We start from the raw sequence: 23,526 nt of genomic DNA on the forward strand, positions 1-23,526 counted from the left end.
TCCGAGTCAACGGTCTAATGGACCTCGTGTGACTTCGTCAGATAGCTGGAGGATATGCCACAATAACAAGGATACAGCGTTTTAGAAATAAATTCAAAAATTTTAGCAGAAATTATTCTAATTTTTTTTGTTAAATAAATAATTTTACTGAATTACCCTTTTTGTAATAGCTCTTTTCAAAAAATCTCGAACTTTTTCGTTGTAGTATCAAATTTAGCAAATCCTTCACCCCACCCCCCCAAAAATATGAATTGTCCATATTCTAACTATGAAGGAGTTGCTAAGTTCTTATTTCCAATAGTAAGAATATTTATTCTTTAAAGCGCAAAACCTATAACAACTAGAAAAGAAAGACATATGAAAAAGTGAAACTGCTCAGCTATTTAAGATAATTTAAATAAAAGTTGCATATAGATCAAATAATAATTGTTTAATTATCTAACTTAATACTACATAATGACGCATATTTTTAGACCTAGCAATTCAATATTTTTGAAATTAATTGGAATAATTTAATATTTGACAATTCAATTTTTATTGCATTTTTAATTTAAAGAAAGATACATTTTTAACGCGTTGTCTTCTTCTGATACTAGTTGCATCATATCTATGATTCACTTCTACAATTTACTTTGATGACTCCTGCTCTATTATAAATGAAAGATACTAGAGAAGATGTCATTTGATTAGATAGAAGGTTATGACATCGAAACTGCTAATCAAGTATTTTTAAATACAGTTACATATATTTAGCTATTTCATTTTAATTAAAAATTGAAATGTCTAGAAACTTACCGATTTCAGGGATGGGACACCGAGTTCTTAGACCGGAAGTTCTTAACTTCAGTACATCACAGACGCTTTGAGTATTGATACAGTTTACGTAGCAAGTGTTTATGCATTTAGGAATTTATTAATTAATTGGATAAAATTTATTTATTTATTAATCTAAATTTATACAAGTATTGGTATTTTAAAAAATATTTTTCACAGTTCCTTACACTGGCACGATTTTACAACTACATCTGAAAAATTAAAACTAAAAAAAAAAAAAAAAAAAAAAAATTGTTAATCATAGTGTTTTCTTGAAAAGTCTATAGAAGATAATTTCAGAAAATTTCGTTTATTTTTTTAATTATATTTAATATAGTTATTGTTATTTAAAGATCTTTTTTATTTTGAATGTATCTGTGGCCTGTATATGCTTATTTTTTTTCAGATCAGTTCGGTTATTCGGTCAGCTTTGAAAGAAAATTTTCCAGATCCTGATATTGAAATCATCGCTGAGCCCGGGACATACTTCGTCTGTTCAGCTGTGACTTTAACTACAGCCATCTGCGGTAAAAAGGAAAGAAATAGCCATTGCAAAACAATGAATGGTAAAAGAATTTTTTTTTAAGTTAAACAGCACTGCATTTATATTCCCTTACACTAATGAGAAAATTATATCAGTGAGCTTGATGATGAAGTGATTATAATATATTTTTATGACTATTAGAAAAGCTGTGATATGATTATGTAATTTCTGATATATTTTATTTATTACTGATTCAAATCAAAATATTAAGACAAAACTGATAGTAATTTACAGAGAAAAGGAGAATATGATCTCCCCGAAACATACTATCATGTGAAGGTAAGGGAAACTAAGGTATCACTTTCAATATACTTTTAAATTAAACTTACTCAGACACCACTGTAAGATATGATTATGTGTCATAGGGGCCCGATGCACTTCCACATCTTGCGATGTGTGTGGGGGGGGGGAATTGCAATGATATTTTAAACTCTTAATATAACCAAATTAATTTCCAAAACTTTATCTTAATTTAGCCCATAATAAAATATTCTCTTATTTCTTGATCTCATTCCACGGATGGAGCTGTGTAAAAATTACTGCGCAATCAATTTACGTATCAAATGAAAGTGATCCCTTCGGTGACCTTGCCAAGGTATCAAAGGTCAAAACTTGTAGTGAATTGGCGCGGCGCCGGAAATCCCATGTTATATAAGACTAGTGATCATTTGTTTCGTCCCTTCTTCTTTACTTCTGCTTTTGTTTTGCGCTGCTCCTTCTTGTAAATAAATCATACCTGTCTCCCGTGAGAGAATAAAACGAAATTAAAAAAAAATACCAAGTTTATATTAGTAAAAAGAATAAATATGGAATAAAAAGGGAAGAAACTAAGAATCCGGCCTGAAGACTTTTTCAAGATTCACCTTCAGGCAGGCATTCACACATTATTTTGAATGACGAAGCGTTTTTATGCAGTAAGGATGCGGAAAACGTGATGAAAACCTTTTTTGTAGAAATTTTACCTGCTACTGGTATGTGCTTTTCTTTTTGTTTCTATAATTGGTTGTGAAAGTTCTTTTATAGTTTATATTATGTTATTATAATTTTCGCTTAAATTCGAGATTGTAATTTATTGTTTTGTTTATGTGAAAAACGGTTTATCTCTTAGGCCTAATTTCAGGGGATTTTCGGGTCACGAGGAGTCGATACTGTTGGACATTTTAGTCTGCATTCCTCACAGAAAAAATCCCTTTTTTTTGAATCCCTGCCTGAGAGTGACCCTTGAGAAAGTCTTCAAACCGGATTCTTAATTTATTCCTTTTTGATTCTATATTTATTCTTTTTGCTAATATAAACTTGGTGTTTTTACTAATTTGGTTATATATATATATATATATAAAATAAAAAAAAATTTCCTATTTTTTATATATATATATATATATATATATAAATTTTTTTTTCCTATTAACTTGGTTTTTATTACTATATATATATATATATATATATAGTAATAAAAACCAAGTTAATAGGAAAAAATTTTTAAAAAACCAAAATTAAACAAAATAAAATAAGAATCCGGCCTGAAGACTTTTTCAAGGGTCACCCTCAGGCAGGGATTCAAAAAAAGGGATTTTTCTGTGAGGAATCCAGACTAAAATGTCTAACAGTATTGACTCCTCGTGACCGGAAAATCCCCTAAAATTAGGCCTAAGAGATACACCATTTTTACCGAAGAGAAACAAAACAATGAATTAAAAGAATACGACCACTAATAAGCAAAAATACAATAACATAAAATAACCCTATAATAACTCACAAACCAATTATGAAAACAAAAGGGAAAGTACATACCATCAGCAGGCAAAAAAGATGCCAAAATGTTTATTGACAGCGCCGTTGACAATTGCAACATTTACAATAATCGTTCAAAATTGAATCCACCAGCAGTGATAAATGCTTGAGATTGTTTATGAAGCAATCTGCACACATGTTCAAAATCGTCAAGCATTTCATGCACACGTGCACTAATTACAGATATTCGAGAAAAATTCTCATTTGAATCAGACAGAAACGCATAACCATAATCTGTTCACTCTGACCTGCCACTAAGGCACAAGGATTAGTCTGACTAATCTGAACTAAGGTTGAGTCCTAAGGGTCATCATCGGATATGGTATAACCCTTCCCGTCATCGATAGGAGGTAGCCAGTCCTCACCCTTTCTATATCCATCTATGTCCAGAACCAACCACCATGCCGGTAGTTTCACAACCTCAAATCTGAGGTGCCTCCAGTTGGAAATGGAGTTGCATAGACAAGACTTCAATGCCCCTATAAAAAGAAATTGAGATGGGATAGATCGGGGTAAAAAAGGGACTTGTCAGCCACTCCATGCTCTTTCATGCCCAAGCCATTTCTCTTTCTTTTGATCTCTGTTTTCTGTATTTGAGCGTCATCGCATCACTTTCGCCCATCATTCCTATACAGTGAAAGAATGTTACCGTGTCCTGCACCAACCTTTAAAATTTGGACCATGACTTTGAGATCAACTTGTGCAATTAAGTAGTGGAACAAGTAGAAATTTCCCGCAGATTTTGCTAAATCATTTTGATATGAATATTCTTCAGATTAGAATATTTTCAAGATCATATCTTTCCCGTTTAGATTATTTGTTTAGAAAATAAGTTATATGTTGAAATCATGTAAAGTGTTTGCACACATTTCAGGAATGAATCCCGTCCGGCGGTTTTATTACGTAAATGACAGCATCTACGGTTCGTTTTACAGAGGCGTGGAGTTGTATGGCTGTGCGATGAAACCCTTTCTGGTAAGGTCAATCTGTTTTCTCTTATAGTTTTACATCTACCATTCCCTTATTACCTACTCCCTTATTATTCTCCTAAGATATTGTAAATAATATTAACCTCCTGATTAATGATAAATTGAATTCAATAACTTCTGTAAAGATGAAGATTTTAGAAAAAGTAGCGGAAGTTGTCTCCACAAAATTTTCTCGCGTACTCTCTAATAAAATTGTCTTGCCAGAGAATGCCGTACATAGTATTAGTGTACAATAATCATGAAATATTCACTTCTGGATTGAAATTAGCACGTTTACATAATCTATCACGTCATTCTTGGCGAATTATTGAGCGATCTATCCATGACATACCATTAGCAATATCCAAAAATCGAATTTCTTTTTTAGCCGTGTTTTCTTCAACCGATTGAAGTAATTATGACACAAAACTGCATCAAATTACAATTGTAATCATAAAAATCCCATACCAAATTTGATATATTTAAGTCATTGCGTCTTTGAGTCATCGGGTCACGTGATTCTAAAAGTACAGACCAACAGACGGTCAATTCCTAGTTGAATTTGGTTTAAAATGTGATAGATGTAATAGATATTCTATTCTATGTACTTAATTTTATCGATCTAGCTTTCTCCGTTTAGTAATTATTATGTTAACTTATATTCGAACAACCGGCCAGTGTTCTAGCGTTCTATCTTCTAGCTCAAAGTGTTTTTGAGTTATCTTTGTCACCGACAGACAGACGGACATTTTCCAAATGTGTATTTTTCGAGCTCGGGGAGATCAAAAACGTAAAAATTCGTCAAAATCTCGAGTTCAAATGTTTTGAAAATTTATATATTTTCTCTATATTAGGTATACGAGAAAGTAAGAAACCTTGGAATGCTTTTCTCCCTTTTCAAAGATCGCGATATGCTGGCGATGAGATATCGGCTTTGTGTTTGGATGATCATTGGCTCGAGATCAGCTTCCGTGTAAAATTCGCCTTTTATTTAGACCTAGTGTAGGTTATATCTATTAGCATAAGCTAAACAATTCGTACACTGAAGTGGCGTAGTAGCTTGCAGAATGCGGCATTGAATTAGTCTTCATTGGCTTTCCATGTTTGAAAACACCGAAATCCGTCCCAAAACAGCTTTTCAGTTATTTCGAAAGTGTTGCACCTCTTTTTCCCTTTGAGCAGAAAGCGCTCCCTTGTGGCGTTTAGCAGGGACAGGCAGTTGAACGGGAGACCTGCATCCTGAGGTCGACTTTTTTTCCCTATGTGCAACCCTTGCGCTAACTCCGAATGCTTTCGGCTGGAAATGGTGGAATCCCTCCACCATACTATTTTTTTTACCTAACTGTCTATGTGTGTTTGTAAATTTTGTAGTATAGCTGTGTTTGTGTAGATTAAAAATATTATATTTTAAACCGGGCAGTGCATTAGAAAATCCCAATACACTCACTATAAAAATAGTTTGTGGTACAATTACGTGAATTCAGTTTATTACAGTTTTTAAAATTTTTATAAATTCAAAGTTTCAATTTATATTGAAGCAATATATCTTCTTAAAGCTGTGATATTATAAGAGAAGCAAGAACGGAGTTATTCCCATTTTTAAGTAAGAAATGTTAAGATTCGGGTCTCTTCAGGCCACCTGTAGAATACATATTCTTTGCATTATTCCTCTTTCTATTCTTTTCCAAAATAGAGATAAATTTATACGTCATGCGCGTGAGGATACAGTTTCTCTACGTTCCTGAGTTTCTTAAATCTTTATTTATCATTTTTTAAATTCATTAATAATTATATATACGGAACTGAACATTAATCGTAAACTATGATACTTTGGTAACTAAGATTGTTCAAATTTAATACGCATTTTATAAAACAAAGAATCTTAAGGTAGGAACACCCAATTTCATTTTGGTTAAGTAGAGCAAATCGGAACTGACAGTTAACTGCATTTTGATTGTAGTTTTTTCTTTTTAAAATTTAATTGTGCAAGAGTGTCTAACAAGCTTTCCACTGTAATTTGCTTTTATGGTGGGTTTTGTAGTAGCATGTCTTTTTCTGTCTTAAAAGTTTGATTATGAATTTCTCTAAAATCTGACAGTCAAATTATTGCAATAACAATCCAGGGTCTCCTTAATTCCTAAACTTAACTGACTGGCAAAGTTAATATTCTCTCATACTACATAAACAATTTGCATGTATATCTTAGAGATTTTCTTTTATTTCAGAGATCACATTTGTAACTTGTTCCAGATTCGAAAGCGAGAGCTACAAAATATTCGAAGCAGGGAGGAAAAATAAAATTCACATAATTCAAAGCATTACTGTACTCGATATCGAGGAAAAAACTTTATCGACTTATTAATCGATAAAAAAAATTTCTCTAAACGTAAACTTTCAGAGAAATGAAAGCCAATGTTTTCCACATGATCCTATTCTATCAGTGCTATTTTATTTAGCTGATTAAGGACATAAGTATCAATAGTATTAAAAGAATCAAAATGTATTCAATTCTTTATTTGTAAATCACGTATAACTTGATTTGCATTGTAAGCAAGAAAACTAAGCTAGTTCTTCTGGTGATCTTGAAATTGGCAATCTTCTGTTCCATTATGAATATTCTTTCTTTCTACGTAATAATCGGTCGGTCGGTGTCCTCTTTAAACTTGATCCCAAATATATCTTGTCCTTCATCTATTTTCTTCCAGCTAATTATATATTTTTGAGATGCATCATATAGTGGTCTGATATTATCCAGATTGATTAATTTCTCCTTTAATCCATGCATGTTTCAACAAATCCTGTCGATACTGCCTCGTTCAGTGGTGGCGGGTGGTCGGCTATACACAAGAAGAAGTCCATACTTGTATATACTGTCGATACTGCTTCGTTTAATAGTGGCGGTGTGGTTGGCTGTACACAAGAAGTTCATGCATGGTCAATAGATGGGGGACGTCGTCACAAAATTTGCGTAATCAATAAAAAGTATTTTCGTCAGACGATCTAGAGTGTCTCATTTCTAGAAAACCTAAAGGACTTCTTTGGTTATCTTGTATTGTCTTTTTTTTGCTTCAAACTTTATCTTTGGAATCAATCTGGATTATACCAGACGCGCTATATGATGTATCTCAGAAATTTAATATCAGCCAGACGAAAATAGATGATGGACAATATATCTTTGGAGTGAAGTTCATGCTCCCATCACGGTATTTGGTACATTTTCAAAGTCTAACAAGATAATTTTGTTCTCCCCCCCCCCGGTCCCCTATCAGACCCTGCATCTAACCAAACCTTTTTTGTCTTTATCATGGAAAAGTATACGTATAAACAACAAAAAGTTTTAAAAACACGTTAATTAACACTATGTTTTAAAAACACGAATCCTATCTTTTTAGAGTGACGAGGAATTGCAGCGAAGACCAACCTATAACAGCAATGTGTGGGGGCAAACCTGTTGCGCCGAAGACCTGTTGGCGAAGGAACAACAACTTCCAGATCTTGAAGAAGGGGAATTCATTTTATGGGAGAATATGGGAGCATACAACCAAGTTCTGTGCAGTGCATTTTGTGGAGTACCATTTCCAGCCACAAGATACGTTTTCGTAAATAATTCACGGTACTGTAACATTGTGCTAACCTTTATTCAATTAATTTTTCTTTTAAGATTTGAATTGTCAGCGATATAATAGAGTATATTTTTCAAACTTAGAAGTTTTCCTTTTTTTTCTCTGATTCACTTATAAAAACCAGCGGGAGTGATATTCCTAATGTTTTCTCGCGTCTCTCTAATAAAGGAGTTATACCAAAAAACGCCTTGCATGGCATTGGCGTTCAATAGTTATGAATTATTAATCTTTGGCGTGAATTTAGCATTTTTACTGTGACCATTGGCGTGTTCTTTGGCGATTAATCCCTGATGTGTGGTTAATAGTATCCGAAAATCTAATCCGTGTTTTAGACGAGTATTTCTCAAAAGATTGAAACAAGAATTTGACACAAAACTACACTTGTAGTCACAATATAGTCATGCCATGCTAAATTTGATATATTTTAGTCATTGCGTTTTGAACTATCGCGTTTACGTGTTTCTGAAAGTACAGACCGACAGATAGTCAATCCCTTGTTTAATTTGGCTCAAAATTTTATATGTGTCTGCACTATGGATCTTAAATCTATGTACCGAATTTTGTCTATCTTGCGCTCTTCATTTTGTAGTTATCGTATTAACTTATATTCAGACAGACAAACAGACAGACTTCCTCTGAACGGAGTTTCCTCAAAATTGGATAAAAATTTACTAATTTGGTATAAAGATCATATACCAAATTTCACTTCTTTAGCTCAAAGAGATTTTAAGATGCCTTTATCACAGTCAGACGGACGGATATTTTCTAAAAATGTATGTTTTCGAATTCAAGGAGGGCTAAAACGTGCAGATTCGTCAAAATCTCAAGTTTGAATCCTTTGGTGATTACAATACTTTATATTATGTATACAGGGTGGTTGTAATTAAACTTCCCCTATAAACAACATATTACAACGCAAACGGGTCAACGGATTGCAACGAAATTTGGTATATAGTCGAAACACGTGATGTGCTGACAGAATTTCAAAAAAAAAAAAAAAAAGTTCCAAAATATACACCAAAGGACTCCTTTTCCGGAAAAAATATTAATTGCAACACAATAAATGATCAAAACAGAATACAGAAACAATATTATCATTTATTGACTAAGTTCTAATCACCTCGCCATCGAACCATATTAAAGGTATGGAAAAAAAACAGTATGCTTTTTGAAAAGGGGAAAAAAAGTTTCAGATTGTAGGAACAAGAACAGATTAGGACGAAATTGCACAAGAAGAGCAGTTGTTAATCGTGTCCAAGATGATGTAGGGAAAGATGCTCCATGTGGCCACCCTCACTCACCTACAAAGTTTCACGTCGATGGACAGTGTGTTCAACAGCAGATCGTAACATGTCATTTGTGATGCTTCGCATATGAAGTGTTATGCTCTTTAAGTCATTCAACGTCACCACAAGATACCGTCATCATTAGAGCCGAAAACATCGACATAAAACATGACAACGACTCAAACGTTTCTTACCCCAACATGTTGTGCATAAAGCTTCCTCTTCCTCGCAAGCATTGCAAATCTCGACATTTTTTCGTATAACTGAGAGTTTTTCCCAGTTCTACATTTTATTACTCATAATTCTTGTTATGGATTGTTAATATTGTTTCGGTATTCCGTTTTGATCCTTTATTGTGTTCAATTTAACGTTTTTCTGGAAAAAGCGCCCTCTGGTGAACATTTTGGAACCTTTTTTTTTTTTTCGAAATTTTGTGACGAATCTCATGTATAGTCTATTTACCAAATTTAGTTGCAATGCTTTCATCCGTTTGTGTTGTATAATGCTGTTTATAGAGAAATTTAATTATAACCATCCTGTACAAGAAAGTAGGAAAAAATCAATGAAATGCTTTTTTCCCTTTTCAAAAATCGCGATATACTTCTATATTAATAATAGCTACCAAACTGTTGCCGGAAATCGAATATCAGAACAGCAAACAAACTTTTTTCTAAAAAAAAAATAATACGAGGTATGAAGAAATTAATAGATATTGGCAGAATTTTAGAATAACTTAGTTTGATTTCACAAAAATAAAACTAAGCAAAATGTGCAAGAAAAAATATTTTTGAAGAAAAATACGATTCAGATATTGGTGATTCGTTACATTTTGAACTTTCTTGATTCCAAAAATCCGTTTATTAGAATTATAATTGTGCATCAGCACAATAATTCAAAAACAAAATGAGCTGTGTGGATGAAATTTAGAATGAGTTTTGAATCAAATTCATCAATATGATGTGTACTTTAAGGCATGTTTATTCGAGTGTCTACGAACACATGACTTAAAAATCTTGTAAGCTTGATTATCTAAATGAAGTTAGATATATATGATGCAGAATTTTAAACTAATTAATTCAAATAAAAAAAAATACAAAGGCTGTTTTTTTTTCCTACAGCTAAGCTAAGCAAAAAACGCATCATATTCTGTAAATGTACGAAACAATCGAGGAAAAAACATTCTTTTTTTATTAATTATTCACAGCTGACGACAAGAGACAAGAGCCAGAAAGAAATAGCTGATGAGAAATTCTACACTTGATATAATTTCGTTGTTACATGGTGTTGATCCATTTTTCTTAGTGACTATGTGCCTTGCAGAATGCTAACAATTTCATTCAGAAATAATCTATGCACATCAAAAATATCGATTCGATATTATTTTTGACAAATGAATTTATTAAACTCTCTCATCATATTTGGGACTATTTTTATCGTTGTAAACTACACTGAAGAGAGAAAGAACGATTAGGAACAACAAAGTTACATATATCTATTTAAATAATTGTTAATTTATGTTAATTACTTATAGAAATATCCTGAATCTTGTAATTCGATTGCGCGAGTTAAAAGCGCCATTCATTGCATACGATGGAGTTAACGCCGCGTCAAATGTTGATTGTAGTGCCATCTATTATAAGCTTTTTGAACTAACATTCAGCTGATGAAATATAAATGATTGAGTATTTACATATATATTCCATCAACTCTTCCTAAAACACTTGGTCTAATTCAACCACCACACATTTATTATTTAAAACTAGAGCAAGAATGCTAAGTTTTTAAAATACGAAAATTATTCATTAGAAATTAAATTACTTTTACAGGTTTTTCGTAGTAATTTCGAGGCAAATTATCCTACAAGAAATACTTTTAGTCAAAAATGCTAGATTCTATATTTTACATTTTCAATTTCATTTTCGCTTACTTTTCCAATACTTTTTATTAATTTTTCAAATTTATTTGGTCATTGAATAGATAATTAAAATTCTGAAATAGGGGAATAAACTTTTTTGATAGGCAATGGCGTGACTTTGATTACTCTGCATTTAATTCTTCATATTTCTGTTTTAATCTTTTAAAATGTTACTGACAACATTTTCATTGATTTTAAAATAATTTTAAAGTTTATATATGTAGATTTAAAAATTACTGATTAAAATCTTTGCAATTTTTACCTACATCTTGTAAATAATAATAAATGAGTAATATTGCATCTGAAAATAGAGTTAAATATTGTATTGAAATTTAAAGTGTTTCTAAAATAAATATTGTTAGCTTGCAGCGAAAATTAGATCTCAACGGTTTTTAAAATCGTTTTCTTCCCTTTTCTTGTCCAGTTTTAATTTAAAACGATTTCAGACGATAAAAGGATTTCATGTTTGATAACATTTCTTTGTATAAGAGTAGATTCCATTTCAAAAATATTACATATGAAAATATTTTAATTTCAAATAATGCCATGCATATCAGATAGTCCTATCTAAATTTTGTATGATCTTGTGACAATTAGAAATTTGCATTATTTGTAATACCAATATAATTCTCACTTTTTATATTTTTAAAATTAAAACTTTTTACAATAAATGTAATTTTAATTGTTTCATAATTTTTTTCAGCTTCAACTTGGAATGGATAAGCAATGTTGAAGAAGTATCGGACTTTTTAAGCAAAACATGTTCGCTTGTTGCAAAAGAATGAAAAAAAAAAAGAAAGAAAGAAACAAAATGGGAAAAAACATCACATTTATGTAACACTGACATGTAGACAAGAATTTGTGTTTTAAAATGCGCATCTTATGTTTTAAAATATTTATATAACTTTCGAAGACCTTTATTATAATGTTTTGCTCAATAAAAAAAAAAAAACACTGTGATGTGCTTGAGTGTCTATTTATTTTTCAGAAAAAACAAAAATTCCTTATTCGACACTCATAGGATTCACTAAAGAATACCTATGCGAAAGCATTCTATACCATAAACAAATATAGTTTTATTTTTAGGAAACTTATATAAAATTGCATAATATTGTCTAAAACAGGTATAAATCGTAAGATCATTGGATGCAAAATCTTTTAAAATCAATGGAACAACAGGAATAATTTTTAATTTCAAAAATTCTGATATCAGTGTTAATAGTTATAAGTCGCGAGAATTTTGGAAAGATACAAATATGCTGAAATTTCAGAAATCAAAAATTTGATCTGGATTGTTTATGTAAGTATTTCTTTCGAAAACTTGTTTATAAAGAGGAGCTTTGATATTTTATGAGAGAGGGCAGCTTCTAATCAGAGGTAATCTCTTCAAATGAAGAGTTTTACGTCCCCCCTAACTTCTCTATTACGAATTTGACATGCTTATTTAGATTGAGTTTCTTATCCAAGAGAACTGGCCACGGTGGCCTGGTGGTAAGATCTTGAGTTCGGAATCGAAAGGTTTCAGATTCGATACCCGATTCCACCGAGGAACCGTCGTGTAAATGGGTGCACGCTATATCCGTCGGGGCCAAGCATCCTCCCACTGGTGCGGTATGGAAGTTTGGAAAGGGGTGTCAGCTAAGGTGTCGTCCTTGTCACCTGACTGTTGTTCAAAATTACGGAGTCCTTCCCAAAATAGCCCTAGTGTGGCTTTAAAAAAACGGTTCGTTAATATAATTAAATTATCATTGAAAAGCGGCCTTGAATACTTGATTGATTGGTCTTTTCTAAAAAGAGTTGCATGATTTTTGGTGATGTTTTTTGCGAGTAGCCAGAAGATGCGCCATGTTTTTAAAGATAAAAAGTTATCTTTCAGATAAAGAAATTTACGATGTTTCTAAAAAATACAGTTCATTACAATCATTTTTGGGGGTAAAATAAGAAATAAATGTATTATAAAAATAGACAACTTCGAATATCCCTTTGTAGTATGCCAACTCTAACTCTTCTGCTTTCGTAGAGTGTTTACTTGAGTTTGCTTTTGAGACTATCTTTTCAGAAAAACTTTTAATGATTTCAGTGAGTTAGTGGTTGTAACTTATTATTTTAAAGACGAGACAATCTTCCCACATCTAATCAAAAGACTTCTGCATGTCAAGGCAAACACCACCAATTAGAATTTGAAGTTGAAATCTTCAATGACTGTATTAATAATGTGCAGAAATTGATGGACGCAGCTGTGTCCTGATCTGAAACCTGATTGCTCGGTTAGAATGACTTTGGTTTAAAAAGCGTGCTTGTTCATTTTTTAAAGTAATCTTGTACTGAATGAGCTAAAAGGCGCCGAAATTTGCGTCTTGGCGGTGTTATGATAGCTTCTAAAAAAATAATGATGTTTTAACATGATTAGTTAACAATTGATTGTTTAAACTATTAAGAGTTGTTTAGAATTTTACATAGTTATTCCAATAAGAGAAAAAAATGTGTTCCATCATTTTTTGTAACTTGTGGGACACTGGAAAATGATACTGTTGATTTAATTAAGGATTATGGTAATAAATAAAGGAATGACTCACCTCATCCACGTCTCGATATTTATTACAGTGAATATATTTTTTGTATACAGATTCAAACTATTCAAACTACACATTTTCGAGCGCGTTTACTTGGCATCCGTTTCCTCCAAGCATCCCCTAAGAAAGCCAGTCCCTGAACAAAAACAAGAGTTCACAGTTCTGGATTTTTCATTGCGCCATCTGTTGGCGTTCAGATGAATCACCAGATACTATTCATGAATTTCTCGCAACTTTTCATTGATTCCGCCTATTTGAAGAACTTCCGAATTTTTGATTGAAAGACCTAATGATAATTCCCTTTTCGCTAATAGGAGACAACACTTGCATCGATTGTTGAATGGGTAGGAAACATTAAAGAATCATTCACCCTAATAGTGGAACAGTAATCTATAAAGCGAATAAATTTGATGAAATAGGAAGATATAGGAGAGTTGTTTGATATTTGTCAAACGAGTGGATTTGAATTACGAAGAAACAATTTCTAATGAGTTTGACTTATTTGGTAAATACAAGATTTCAAATAAATGGACAGATTGATTACAAAGACTGTTTTTAATGTTCTTAGTAAACTCTTGACTTTTAAAAGTATAACTAAATAACTATAAAAGTTTTTTTCTTATAAACAAAATTATGTATATGTAATTTTATTGGAATTGTCTCACTTTTATTAGTGTCTTTTATGAAATATGGAGTGTTTTTTAGCTGTAATTAAAATATTCGAAGAAGATGGTGTCTATATTCTAATAATAATACTAATTAATTTTACGCAATTAACGAAACCACAAAGGGAAATAAAACTATTGTTTGTCAATGGATTCTAAAACCTTCCGCGCTTTTGCGCATACGTTAGGATGGGTTTAATTCATCAATACCGGATTGAAAAGAAAAAAAAAGGAGATTTCTAATTTTAACAATAAAGGAAATTCCGGTAATGCGCACATCCTTCCGCGTGCCACCCTTTAGTAAGATATTGTAGTGAATAGCTTATAAACCAGTTAACAGCTTACGCTGCACAAGCAATTGCTTTTGTATCATGGTCATGTTCCAGGACTGCTAACCACAAAGGTCCCAGGTTCGATTCTCGCGCATCCCAACTCGCCACATTGGTGATATCGGACGGTGATCCTTCAACATTCGTACAGCTGCTGTGGCGCCATCTACCCGCAACCAAAGTCGTCAGACTCACTTGACGCAGCAACAGCACCCATTCACCCACACACTCCCGCCATAACGCTTGGCGCTACTCAAATGGGTACAGGCGCATTAGAAACAACAGCTAATACATCACCACTGAACATCCATATATGTATGTGTGTGTGTGTGTGTGTGTGTGTGTGTGTGTGTGTGTGTGTGTGTGCGCGTGTGTGTGTGTGTGTAAAGAAAAAGTGGCATGTTTCCCTAATCTCAAAAATTCACAAACAAAAAGATTTCAGGAAGTAACTTTTTTCCCTATGAATTAAATCTTTCAGTTTTACTTTTTTTTTTTTTTTTTAATTCTAATAATTTAAGTTTTTAGTTTCATACCTACCAACAGGGAAAGAAATAAAAGGCAAGAAATGTATTGTTTTGAGTGTTTCCAGCCACTTATTGTCAAGAAATAATTATGAGCTTCTTGAAATAGATGGATTTTCTACATTGTTTTTCAAGTTGTGAATAGTATTTCGTTGTATATAATATTTTTTATGTAATTTCAGGTAATTTTTACAATTGTTATCGTGTTACCATTGCAATCCATCTATAATTTCTTTGTAATAATATGTATTATGGAATGTCTATGAAAGCTTGAAATTTTTATTTCATACACGGTATATAATTTTTCATTCCTTTTCTGTTAATTTCTTGTGTTGTTTGAATAACACTTTATTAATGCATGATATTGTTCAGTCGAACTGGCATAATAAATAGCATAAAAAACATAGAAAATACGTAGCAATTGTTTTATTGATGTAAAAGTTTAAGCTACTATCCATGAATGACTTCTAACTTACCACCCGGATATGCGCTAGATAAGACTGTAATGGCGGGGAGGGGGAGGTGTAATACCGTTTTTTCGCGTTTAAATAATACTCAAAGAAATAACAGTTTCCTTGAGTTTAATGAACTCAGAAGAAATATTTTAATATAAATGTAGTAGTTAAGAAAAAGACTTAAAAATTACCTATAAAACTGATAGCTTAATTCACAGAGAAGGAGATCCATAGGTCTCACTCTCATAGACACTAATGACAACTTTTTTAACATGGCCATTCACATAGACAGTAGCGCCGTCTCTGTAGTTATCTGCGACTTGGAACTATTGCGCGGTGGAATGACGTCATCTTTCTTCGTGACCTCATGATACGAATGTCAACAAAGCAACTGCATTTATTATATTGACTTTTCTCGGCCAAATTTCAGTCTTGGAATAATATCTCCTAATAAATTGTTATCTGAAATATTTTTTTTCATTTATTTTATCCCTTCTTATATAAAAACAAAAAATTTCATCTCAGCTTGTTGTGTACTAATAAAATTCAGATGCATTATTACCATGTATCAGATTAATTAAATTAAATTTACACTTCACTATGAAATTCCATCAAATTATTTTTTAAAAATTCTATTCCACCGGAAATGATTTTTTAAAAATTCATATGTAAGGTAAATACTTATTTTTGGCTACTTAAAGAACAAATTTAAAATTTTACAGTGAATGAATTGCATATTATATAAAGCTCTATTATTGATTTTCACTTTCCATTAATTATAATATATTTCAGTAGATTTTAAACTGCAATTTATGAGTTTTAAAATATTTTATTCCAATTTGGACAACTTTTAATCAATTATACTCTGTATTTATACTAGCTTTAATCGCTCAAATATCAGGTTTGGCTACTCTAATTTAATTTTATGTAAGTTATTTTAAAAGTGAAAATTAATTTCCGAAATTTTTTACAAATTCTAACAAAATTAAATACATATATTTAGTATTACAGAATAATCATGCAATAAATAACAAACAACCCAAATAATGTTGTCTTATTTTATTGAAGAAAAAAAATAATTGAAAACAATCCACATATTACAAGGCAAAAAATATTAGTAAATATAACATAAGCTCATTTGAAAAAGAAATTTCAATCACAAATGAGGAGTGATTAGTTTTATAAATTTAAAATCTATGAGAAAAAGGTTCTTATGTAATATCAATGCTAATTTTACAAGATAAAAGTACAATTGGCTTGAGTCACATTTTTAACATGCTTCAGATGGTAAATTGAAAAAGTGGAAAACATGAAAATAACAAACTGACATAATTATTACTAATTAATTTTCAAAAAATAAAATTAAAAAAACTATACATGTAAACCTTTAATTATTTTCGAGAATAGTAGGTTGTCATTTCATTATTCATTTTATTGATATTATGTTTAATCATCATCCAATTTGCTATCCACTCTATCAGTTCTTCCCAGAACGAAATATGGAAACTGCCCTTTGTTAATGCACATAATTCTTACTTTTCATGATACAATGTTCTTGAATTAACAATGGCAAATAGTTTGTCAATCTTCCAAGGAATTCTGATGTTTCTATTCCTTTGCTCTCAATGTTATTAGCTGTAACATGTAAATTCAAAGCAGTTGCAACAGAGTGACTAAGTACCTACAAATATAAAACAAATGTTGTAGAAAACAATTTAGGCAACTTGTTTCTTTTTAAAAGCATTAATATATTATACATCATTATGAATAAGAAAGCAATTAAATAAAAGTCGAACTTCCTAGTGAATGTGAATCAAAGAAGTAGAAGTTAATCTAAAAGATAATTTTGAATTTACTATCCATTAAGCATAAATAAATCTTCATTCTTTGAAAATAAAACTGAATATAAAGTGAAAATTTTGATCAGACATTTTGGAAATTTTTCTAGAATATAATTATGTGCGGTAAGTTAATACTTAAAAGCTTAAGTAGATGATGTAGAAAGTTTTAGAACAAGTATGCTGGAATTAATAGTAAGAAAAAAGTATTATATTATGATTATCTCTACCTGAGCTGCCAGTTTTATATTCATTTTCTTTATTCCACACACTTACATTATTATTAAGCATTCAAATTCAGAGCTTTATTACACTAAAATTACAATAAAAGATAGGACACATTTTGCCATCATATCATATTTAAAGCATTAAATCCATTAAAATATATTAAGAAAAAAAATTAAGAATCAATGAAATCTAACTAGAAATATTATTTTATGATTAAATTTACGAAATATGACAGTAATTCAATAACACAAATGGAAATTTCGCAAGTTCTCTAAATAAAATAATTCCAATTAGTTCAAATTATTTTCATATTCAATTTCAAAACAATTATTAAACATATTCTGCTCTCATCCGAAAGAAATTTGAATAATATCAATCCAGATGTTTCATTCTGACTTCTACAACAAAGACATCTAAATTTGCTCACTTAGAATTTGCTCATTTAGAAGGAACTCTTCTCTATTTATAAAACAACCAATATAAATAAAATTTTTATATTATAAACTATTTATAAATGTTATATCTTATGCTGTTTCATGAAAAATAATACTAACTTTAAGAATGCGATTTCATGCATTGTTAATTTTAACAATATAATTAAACCGCATAAAATGTTTACTAATTAACATTTTTTAAGTAATAAGTGGTAAAAATTATAGCTAAGCATTATATTTATTACAAAATTACTATGTTAATTTAGATTCAAAATAACCATAACAATTTTCATACTGTAAAATCTCATACCAAACTGATACCACAAAATCAAAATGAAATTGTTATGAAACTGTGGCGATTCTAGCCTGACATACGTACATAATAGATTTATGATTGTTTATTTCTTAATTGCAGGAACATTTCTGTAACATTCTTAATTCTTAACATTTCTTAATTTAGAATCATAAACTGATCTTAATTTTACTTTATAAAAATTTATTTCTTTGAAAATATTATAACAATAATAACAATATTAAATATGAATAGCCATTATGACAATAGATTTTTTTTTTCAATGATGGCTAAATATAGATTCATATTTTTGAAACTATTTTTGTTGCCATATTATATTTTTCAGTTGTGAATCCATTATATACAGAACTAAAAAAAAAATGTAAAATAGTAATAATAATAATAATATTATATCAAATTTTCTATAAATATTTTAAAATTCTACAAGTGAATTAGTAAAATTAATTCCATAATTTTATATTCAAACACTAAAATAATTTTTTTAATTTATAATTATTATTCATTTGAATCGTCGGTAATAAAATTTCGAAAGACATTTTCAATTTAATATTTATTGAATAATTGTTTATCAAATTTGACGATTTTCTCTTCAGGACAATCTTTTGTGGAAAATTAAACGTATTGAAAAATTAATAAGACTAGAATACATCCTCTGTGTAGAAATATTTTCTTTTAGTTTTCATCATGAGAATTTCGGATGCTTTACACGAAGTTATAAAGATAATTTGGACTCTGAATAGCAAGCATAGTGTACTTTCGTTTGAAATGGCAGAATTTCAAGCAGTAATTTCCTGTTTCTTAGAGAGTGGCGCTGCGGTCTTTCATCAAACTTTTGAGTGGAACATTTTTCTTTATCAACCTACTAGTGATTTCCGCAAGTTTTTTTTTTTTTTTTTCGTTTAATTCAGATTTCTTATCGATTACATCATTGTGAAATTTTTTTTTTATGATTGTTTCTTTTCAATGTTTAAAAACTCAACTCAAACTCTAAAAAAAACTCAACAAATTCAAAAGTTAATTTCTAATAATCTGCCTTTCCAAGAGAGCCATTGAAATTTCTCCAAATATTCATCAAATAACGTTCCAACACCTTATGAAAATGTATTATGATACAAATAAAAAAATAAAACAAATAAAAAATAAACATAGAATAGAAGGGAAGTAAGATAAAGAAATAAAGAAAAATTTGAGGACAATAAATGAAAAGAATTATTTTAGTACTGAATAATGCTAAAGTTCTGCCCTCTATCAAGGGATGATAGAACTTATATATTACTAGACATTCCCAAGCAATATATGTGATCTTTCTATAATGTGACAAGTAGCGAGTGAGATTCAATTCTAGTTCACTCTGTTCCCTTAAATTAATTATGGAGCTAGATTCATGAAAAAAAAAAAAAAAAAACATTAGAAATGCATTGCAATATAAAGTAAAATTTCTGAACAATAATGCAGAATAATTTTTATTTGAAATTTTATTTTCCATCTCGAAAATGTTATTCTTAACGACGTAACATGTTATAGAATAATGTGGAATCATCCATTCGGCCAATTCCAAATAATCATCTAGTGATATTACAAAATTTTACTGTATTGCCTTCTAACAGAAGCAATGAAAAGTAAAAATTACAAAATAAAACAAAAAATGACATAATAATAAGGAGAATCTGACCTTTAAAATAACGTCTGAAATTTAAAGTTTAGATAATTTTTTTTTAAATATTAGGACAGTTTTGAATAATGCCAAATTTTAGCCCTCTGTAAATCAGGAGAATTGGGTAATATATTTCTCACCAGGGCGAGAAGAATTTTATTGTTATAACGGATGAATTGGTACAAAACACTTGATTTTTCAAAAATTTTAAAATCTCACGAAATAACTGTCACTCATTTTGGGGACTACAAGATCAGTATCCTTGAATTTTATGCCACTGTCTAAAAGTTACATTTAACTCTAAATGTTTCATTCACAGGAAAAGTGAAGCAAAGATTAATAACATTCGCTGACCAAAATGTCACAAAAATAACATTAAATTAGACACTATTTTCAAAAATAAATAAATCTGAAATATAATTGGTAAGAATCTTCATACCGCATTGCAATGCCCTTTTTAATTTTCTCCTACACCAGTTAAATGATTAGAGCAATGCAATAATAGATGGCGCTATCTCTGCATCTAGCTCGTCATTTGACAATAGTGCAAATTAGACATTTAGTAACCTAGAAATAGAAATATATGTAAACGTTGGTTATTTAGTCCCAAGATTTTAATTTAATTTTATTATTACATTAGTTACTTTATAGGGGTATAATATATATTTGATTAGAATTCTTTTCTCGTTGCCGAGATACCGGATTTTCATTCTTATCAAATCAGGCCGAAAGACAGAAACAATGTTCTAGCAGTGATAAATGGAAAAAATGACATTAATTTAGATCAAGTAAATTAGAGGGACAATTATTAAAAAGAAAAAAGTGGCAATGAATAAAATAAACTATATTAAATTTCCATTATTTTGCAATTTTTTTGGAATAAAATGTTACTACCACTAGAAAAGTGTTTTATTTTCTTGGGTATATATATAACCTAAGCAGTTAATATAATAACGTGTTATATGAAAGGAGAGAAGGTTAGCACTCCCCTTGACAAGGACGGAATGGCCTCTGGGCCTATAACACATATACACGGTTAAGGCACATGGTTGCTTACTTCGCAGCCACTTAACCGCAATTTTTTTTCCTTAATTTCCGTGTTAGTTTTGGCTGATGACTAGCAAAAAATATCATTCGCACGGTTTTGTTTTACAATTGAAACATCCTTACATGCATGCAGATTTTGTAATTACCCTGGATAAAAAAAATTGAGCTCCATCAGTTTCAAGGAATATAAAACAGGAAAGTGAATTTTCGAGACTAAAATGTAGAATTCAACAAATCAAAATCGGAATTACTTGTTAATAAAATCAAAATATTTAATATGAAATGATGAGAATTGAAATCTTATTATTTAATGAAGTATTACAATGACTTGAAACAATTTGTAGAAATTGCCACTTCAATTATTATCTTAATTTAGAATAACTAACTACATCTCATACAATTTAGAATATTTATAAATTTTATAGTATTGCCAATTTCAAAAATTGTAACGCAATTGCAATACCGTAGGTTTGTTTTTCTTTTCCAATTATTCGAAATACAACAACAAAACAACAACAACAATAGACAAACAAACAATGGACAAAAAGGACATCTGAGACGTTCGATTTAATGCAAGCGCAGCGAAACGACTCCTTTAAGCATTGGTATTTGTTTATTAAAATAACATGACTTTGAGAGTTTGAAGAAACTTCCATCAACAATAGAAACGTTTTTGACAAATTTAACCAGAGTTCGTTAAGCATCAAAACAAGAGTAAAAATATCATAAGCATGATAAGACATAATTATAATTGAATATTTAAAAATGAAGAAACACCGTGAAAATTGAAATGTTTTAATTAGGAAAAATGTCTCATACTTGCAAATTTCAGTTTAAAATGATTGATAATTTAAAATTTTTATAAAATTAAAATTGTAATTTAAAAAAAAATCCTTTTCCCAATGATCAATTTCAATATTCCAATAACATTATCTTTCTTGTTTTCTGCATTGTGTTTGAAATAATTTATGTAATTTAACTGTTATTCATTCATTCAAAATTTTCGATGATCATACAGTATTTATATTAGCAGATTAACCTCTCGTAACTTCAAAAATTGGCGATTCAACCCTTCGGAATTCAAATAAAAACCCTAAGATGCAATTTCGAATTTAAAAATGGGATTTTTAAAAATAAAAATATTTTTTCTTTGCTAATTTGTCTTCCTTTTTGTTTTGTAATAGAACTGAAGGTCATCAATCTCTTAGTTAAAAAAATTAATTAATTAAATAAAATAAAAACTAAGATCAATTTCTGTGAATCAATTTCAGCGTCGAGAAATATCAATATATCTTCAATCTAGATCTCGACATACCTTGCATTCAATCTCTCATTATTCCGTCCTAAATATTTCGAGATAGGATTAATTTTCCAAGAATATCTTCATTAATTCTTTTTGAACTTGTATCTCAATCCACCTATTTTTCAATCTTTCACTGATACTTCGAATCAGAATAAGCTTCGAAAAATTTTACACTTAACAATTCTACCACTATTTTTAAATTTCTAGTTAATATATAAAATTTCCGAAATCCAGGAAACGTCAGCTTTGCGCAGAGGCAGTGTCATAGCCAATGAGGTTCTACCGAGGCGTGACTATTGCTAGTTGAAAACTTTTCCCAATACCCCGCCCTGTCGACGTGAAATACCGTCGGCTGAGGCAATTTTTGGAAACTCCTAAGGGAGTTTAAAATTTTAAAAGAATTCTCTTCACACCAGCAACATATCCTAAGACTGAAGTAGGAATATGTAGTGATAGCTGAATTCGAAACGTTTCCTCACGCGATTGCAGCGCCACTATTAGGAAAACCATCTTTCTCTTTCTTCGCTTGTACAAAGATTATGGCATTGGATTTTATTATGTTTCTGCATAAATTTTCATAAAGACGAATATTTCTAGATAAGGTATCTTCCTTTCATTTAAATTTCTTGTTGAGTTTATTTACGATAACTTTTATCCTATCGTATTTTATCTCTGCGAACAGGTACTTTTACCCCAGAACATACGTTAGAAGTAGGAGTTTGCACATTTCGAGAGTTCGTTTCCATTAGCGATTGCAGCGCCACTATTGGGCAAACTAATTCCGTCACTGATCGTGGTATTCGATTTTACGTTTCTGCATACATTTTCAATATATTTTTCCCAAAATACAAATTTCTAAAAGACGGATATTTCTAGATAATGTATTTTCCATTAATTTAATAGTTTATTTACGATGAAAGTTTCTGCGATCTTACTTATTCAAGTGGTAGTTTTCAGATTTGGCCGGATTTTAGTTGGATTTGAAAATAGAAGTGACTACATTGTTATCGCAAAAAAGTAAATTTAAATATTCGTTTTATAATGTCCATTAATTTGTGAATAATTAATTAAAGGGAAATTTCTTAGTGTATTGGAAGTTTTGAGATTGAAAACTGTATTAGCGTCTGGAACTCGGTCCCCTTAGAAAGAATTGAGAATTTCGATCTTTTGTCTCTTGTGACTTACTGTAGTACTTCCTTTAGCATTAAAAAATTGCTATAACAATT

At 30.4% G+C, this 23,526-nt stretch overlaps 1 protein-coding gene and 2 non-coding genes across 4 annotated transcripts in view; all 3 read left to right on the forward strand.

The window, feature by feature from the left end:
- LOC129972115 (ornithine decarboxylase-like) overlaps positions 1 to 11,873 on the forward strand; it is a 38,766-nt gene extending 26,893 nt beyond the window's left edge. The window contains exons 8-11 of one of the 2 annotated variants that reach the window (XM_056086106.1): positions 1,220 to 1,379; positions 4,023 to 4,123; positions 7,509 to 7,729; positions 11,644 to 11,872. In XM_056086106.1, coding sequence (XP_055942081.1) covers positions 1,220 to 1,379; positions 4,023 to 4,123; positions 7,509 to 7,729; positions 11,644 to 11,725 — 564 coding nt within the window. In that variant the 3' untranslated portion in view covers positions 11,726 to 11,872. Of the gene's footprint in view, positions 1 to 1,219; positions 1,380 to 4,022; positions 4,124 to 7,508; positions 7,730 to 11,643 lie in introns of both variants that reach the window. The other variant, XM_056086107.1, reaches the window with a different exon arrangement.
- A 9,032-nt stretch (positions 11,874 to 20,905) lies between these two features.
- LOC129973128 (U6atac minor spliceosomal RNA) lies at positions 20,906 to 21,034 on the forward strand. The gene has a single exon (XR_008784959.1). It is a non-coding gene; the product is annotated as a U6atac minor spliceosomal RNA (small nuclear RNA).
- Positions 21,035 to 22,542: 1,508 nt separating this feature from the next.
- Positions 22,543 to 22,683, forward strand: LOC129973125 (U4 spliceosomal RNA). The gene has a single exon (XR_008784956.1). It is a non-coding gene; the product is annotated as a U4 spliceosomal RNA (small nuclear RNA).
- The last annotated feature ends 843 nt before the right edge of the window (positions 22,684 to 23,526 follow it).

This window comes from Argiope bruennichi, chromosome 6 (assembly GCF_947563725.1).
Source record: "Argiope bruennichi chromosome 6, qqArgBrue1.1, whole genome shotgun sequence".
Lineage (NCBI taxonomy): Eukaryota > Metazoa > Arthropoda > Arachnida > Araneae > Araneidae > Argiope > Argiope bruennichi.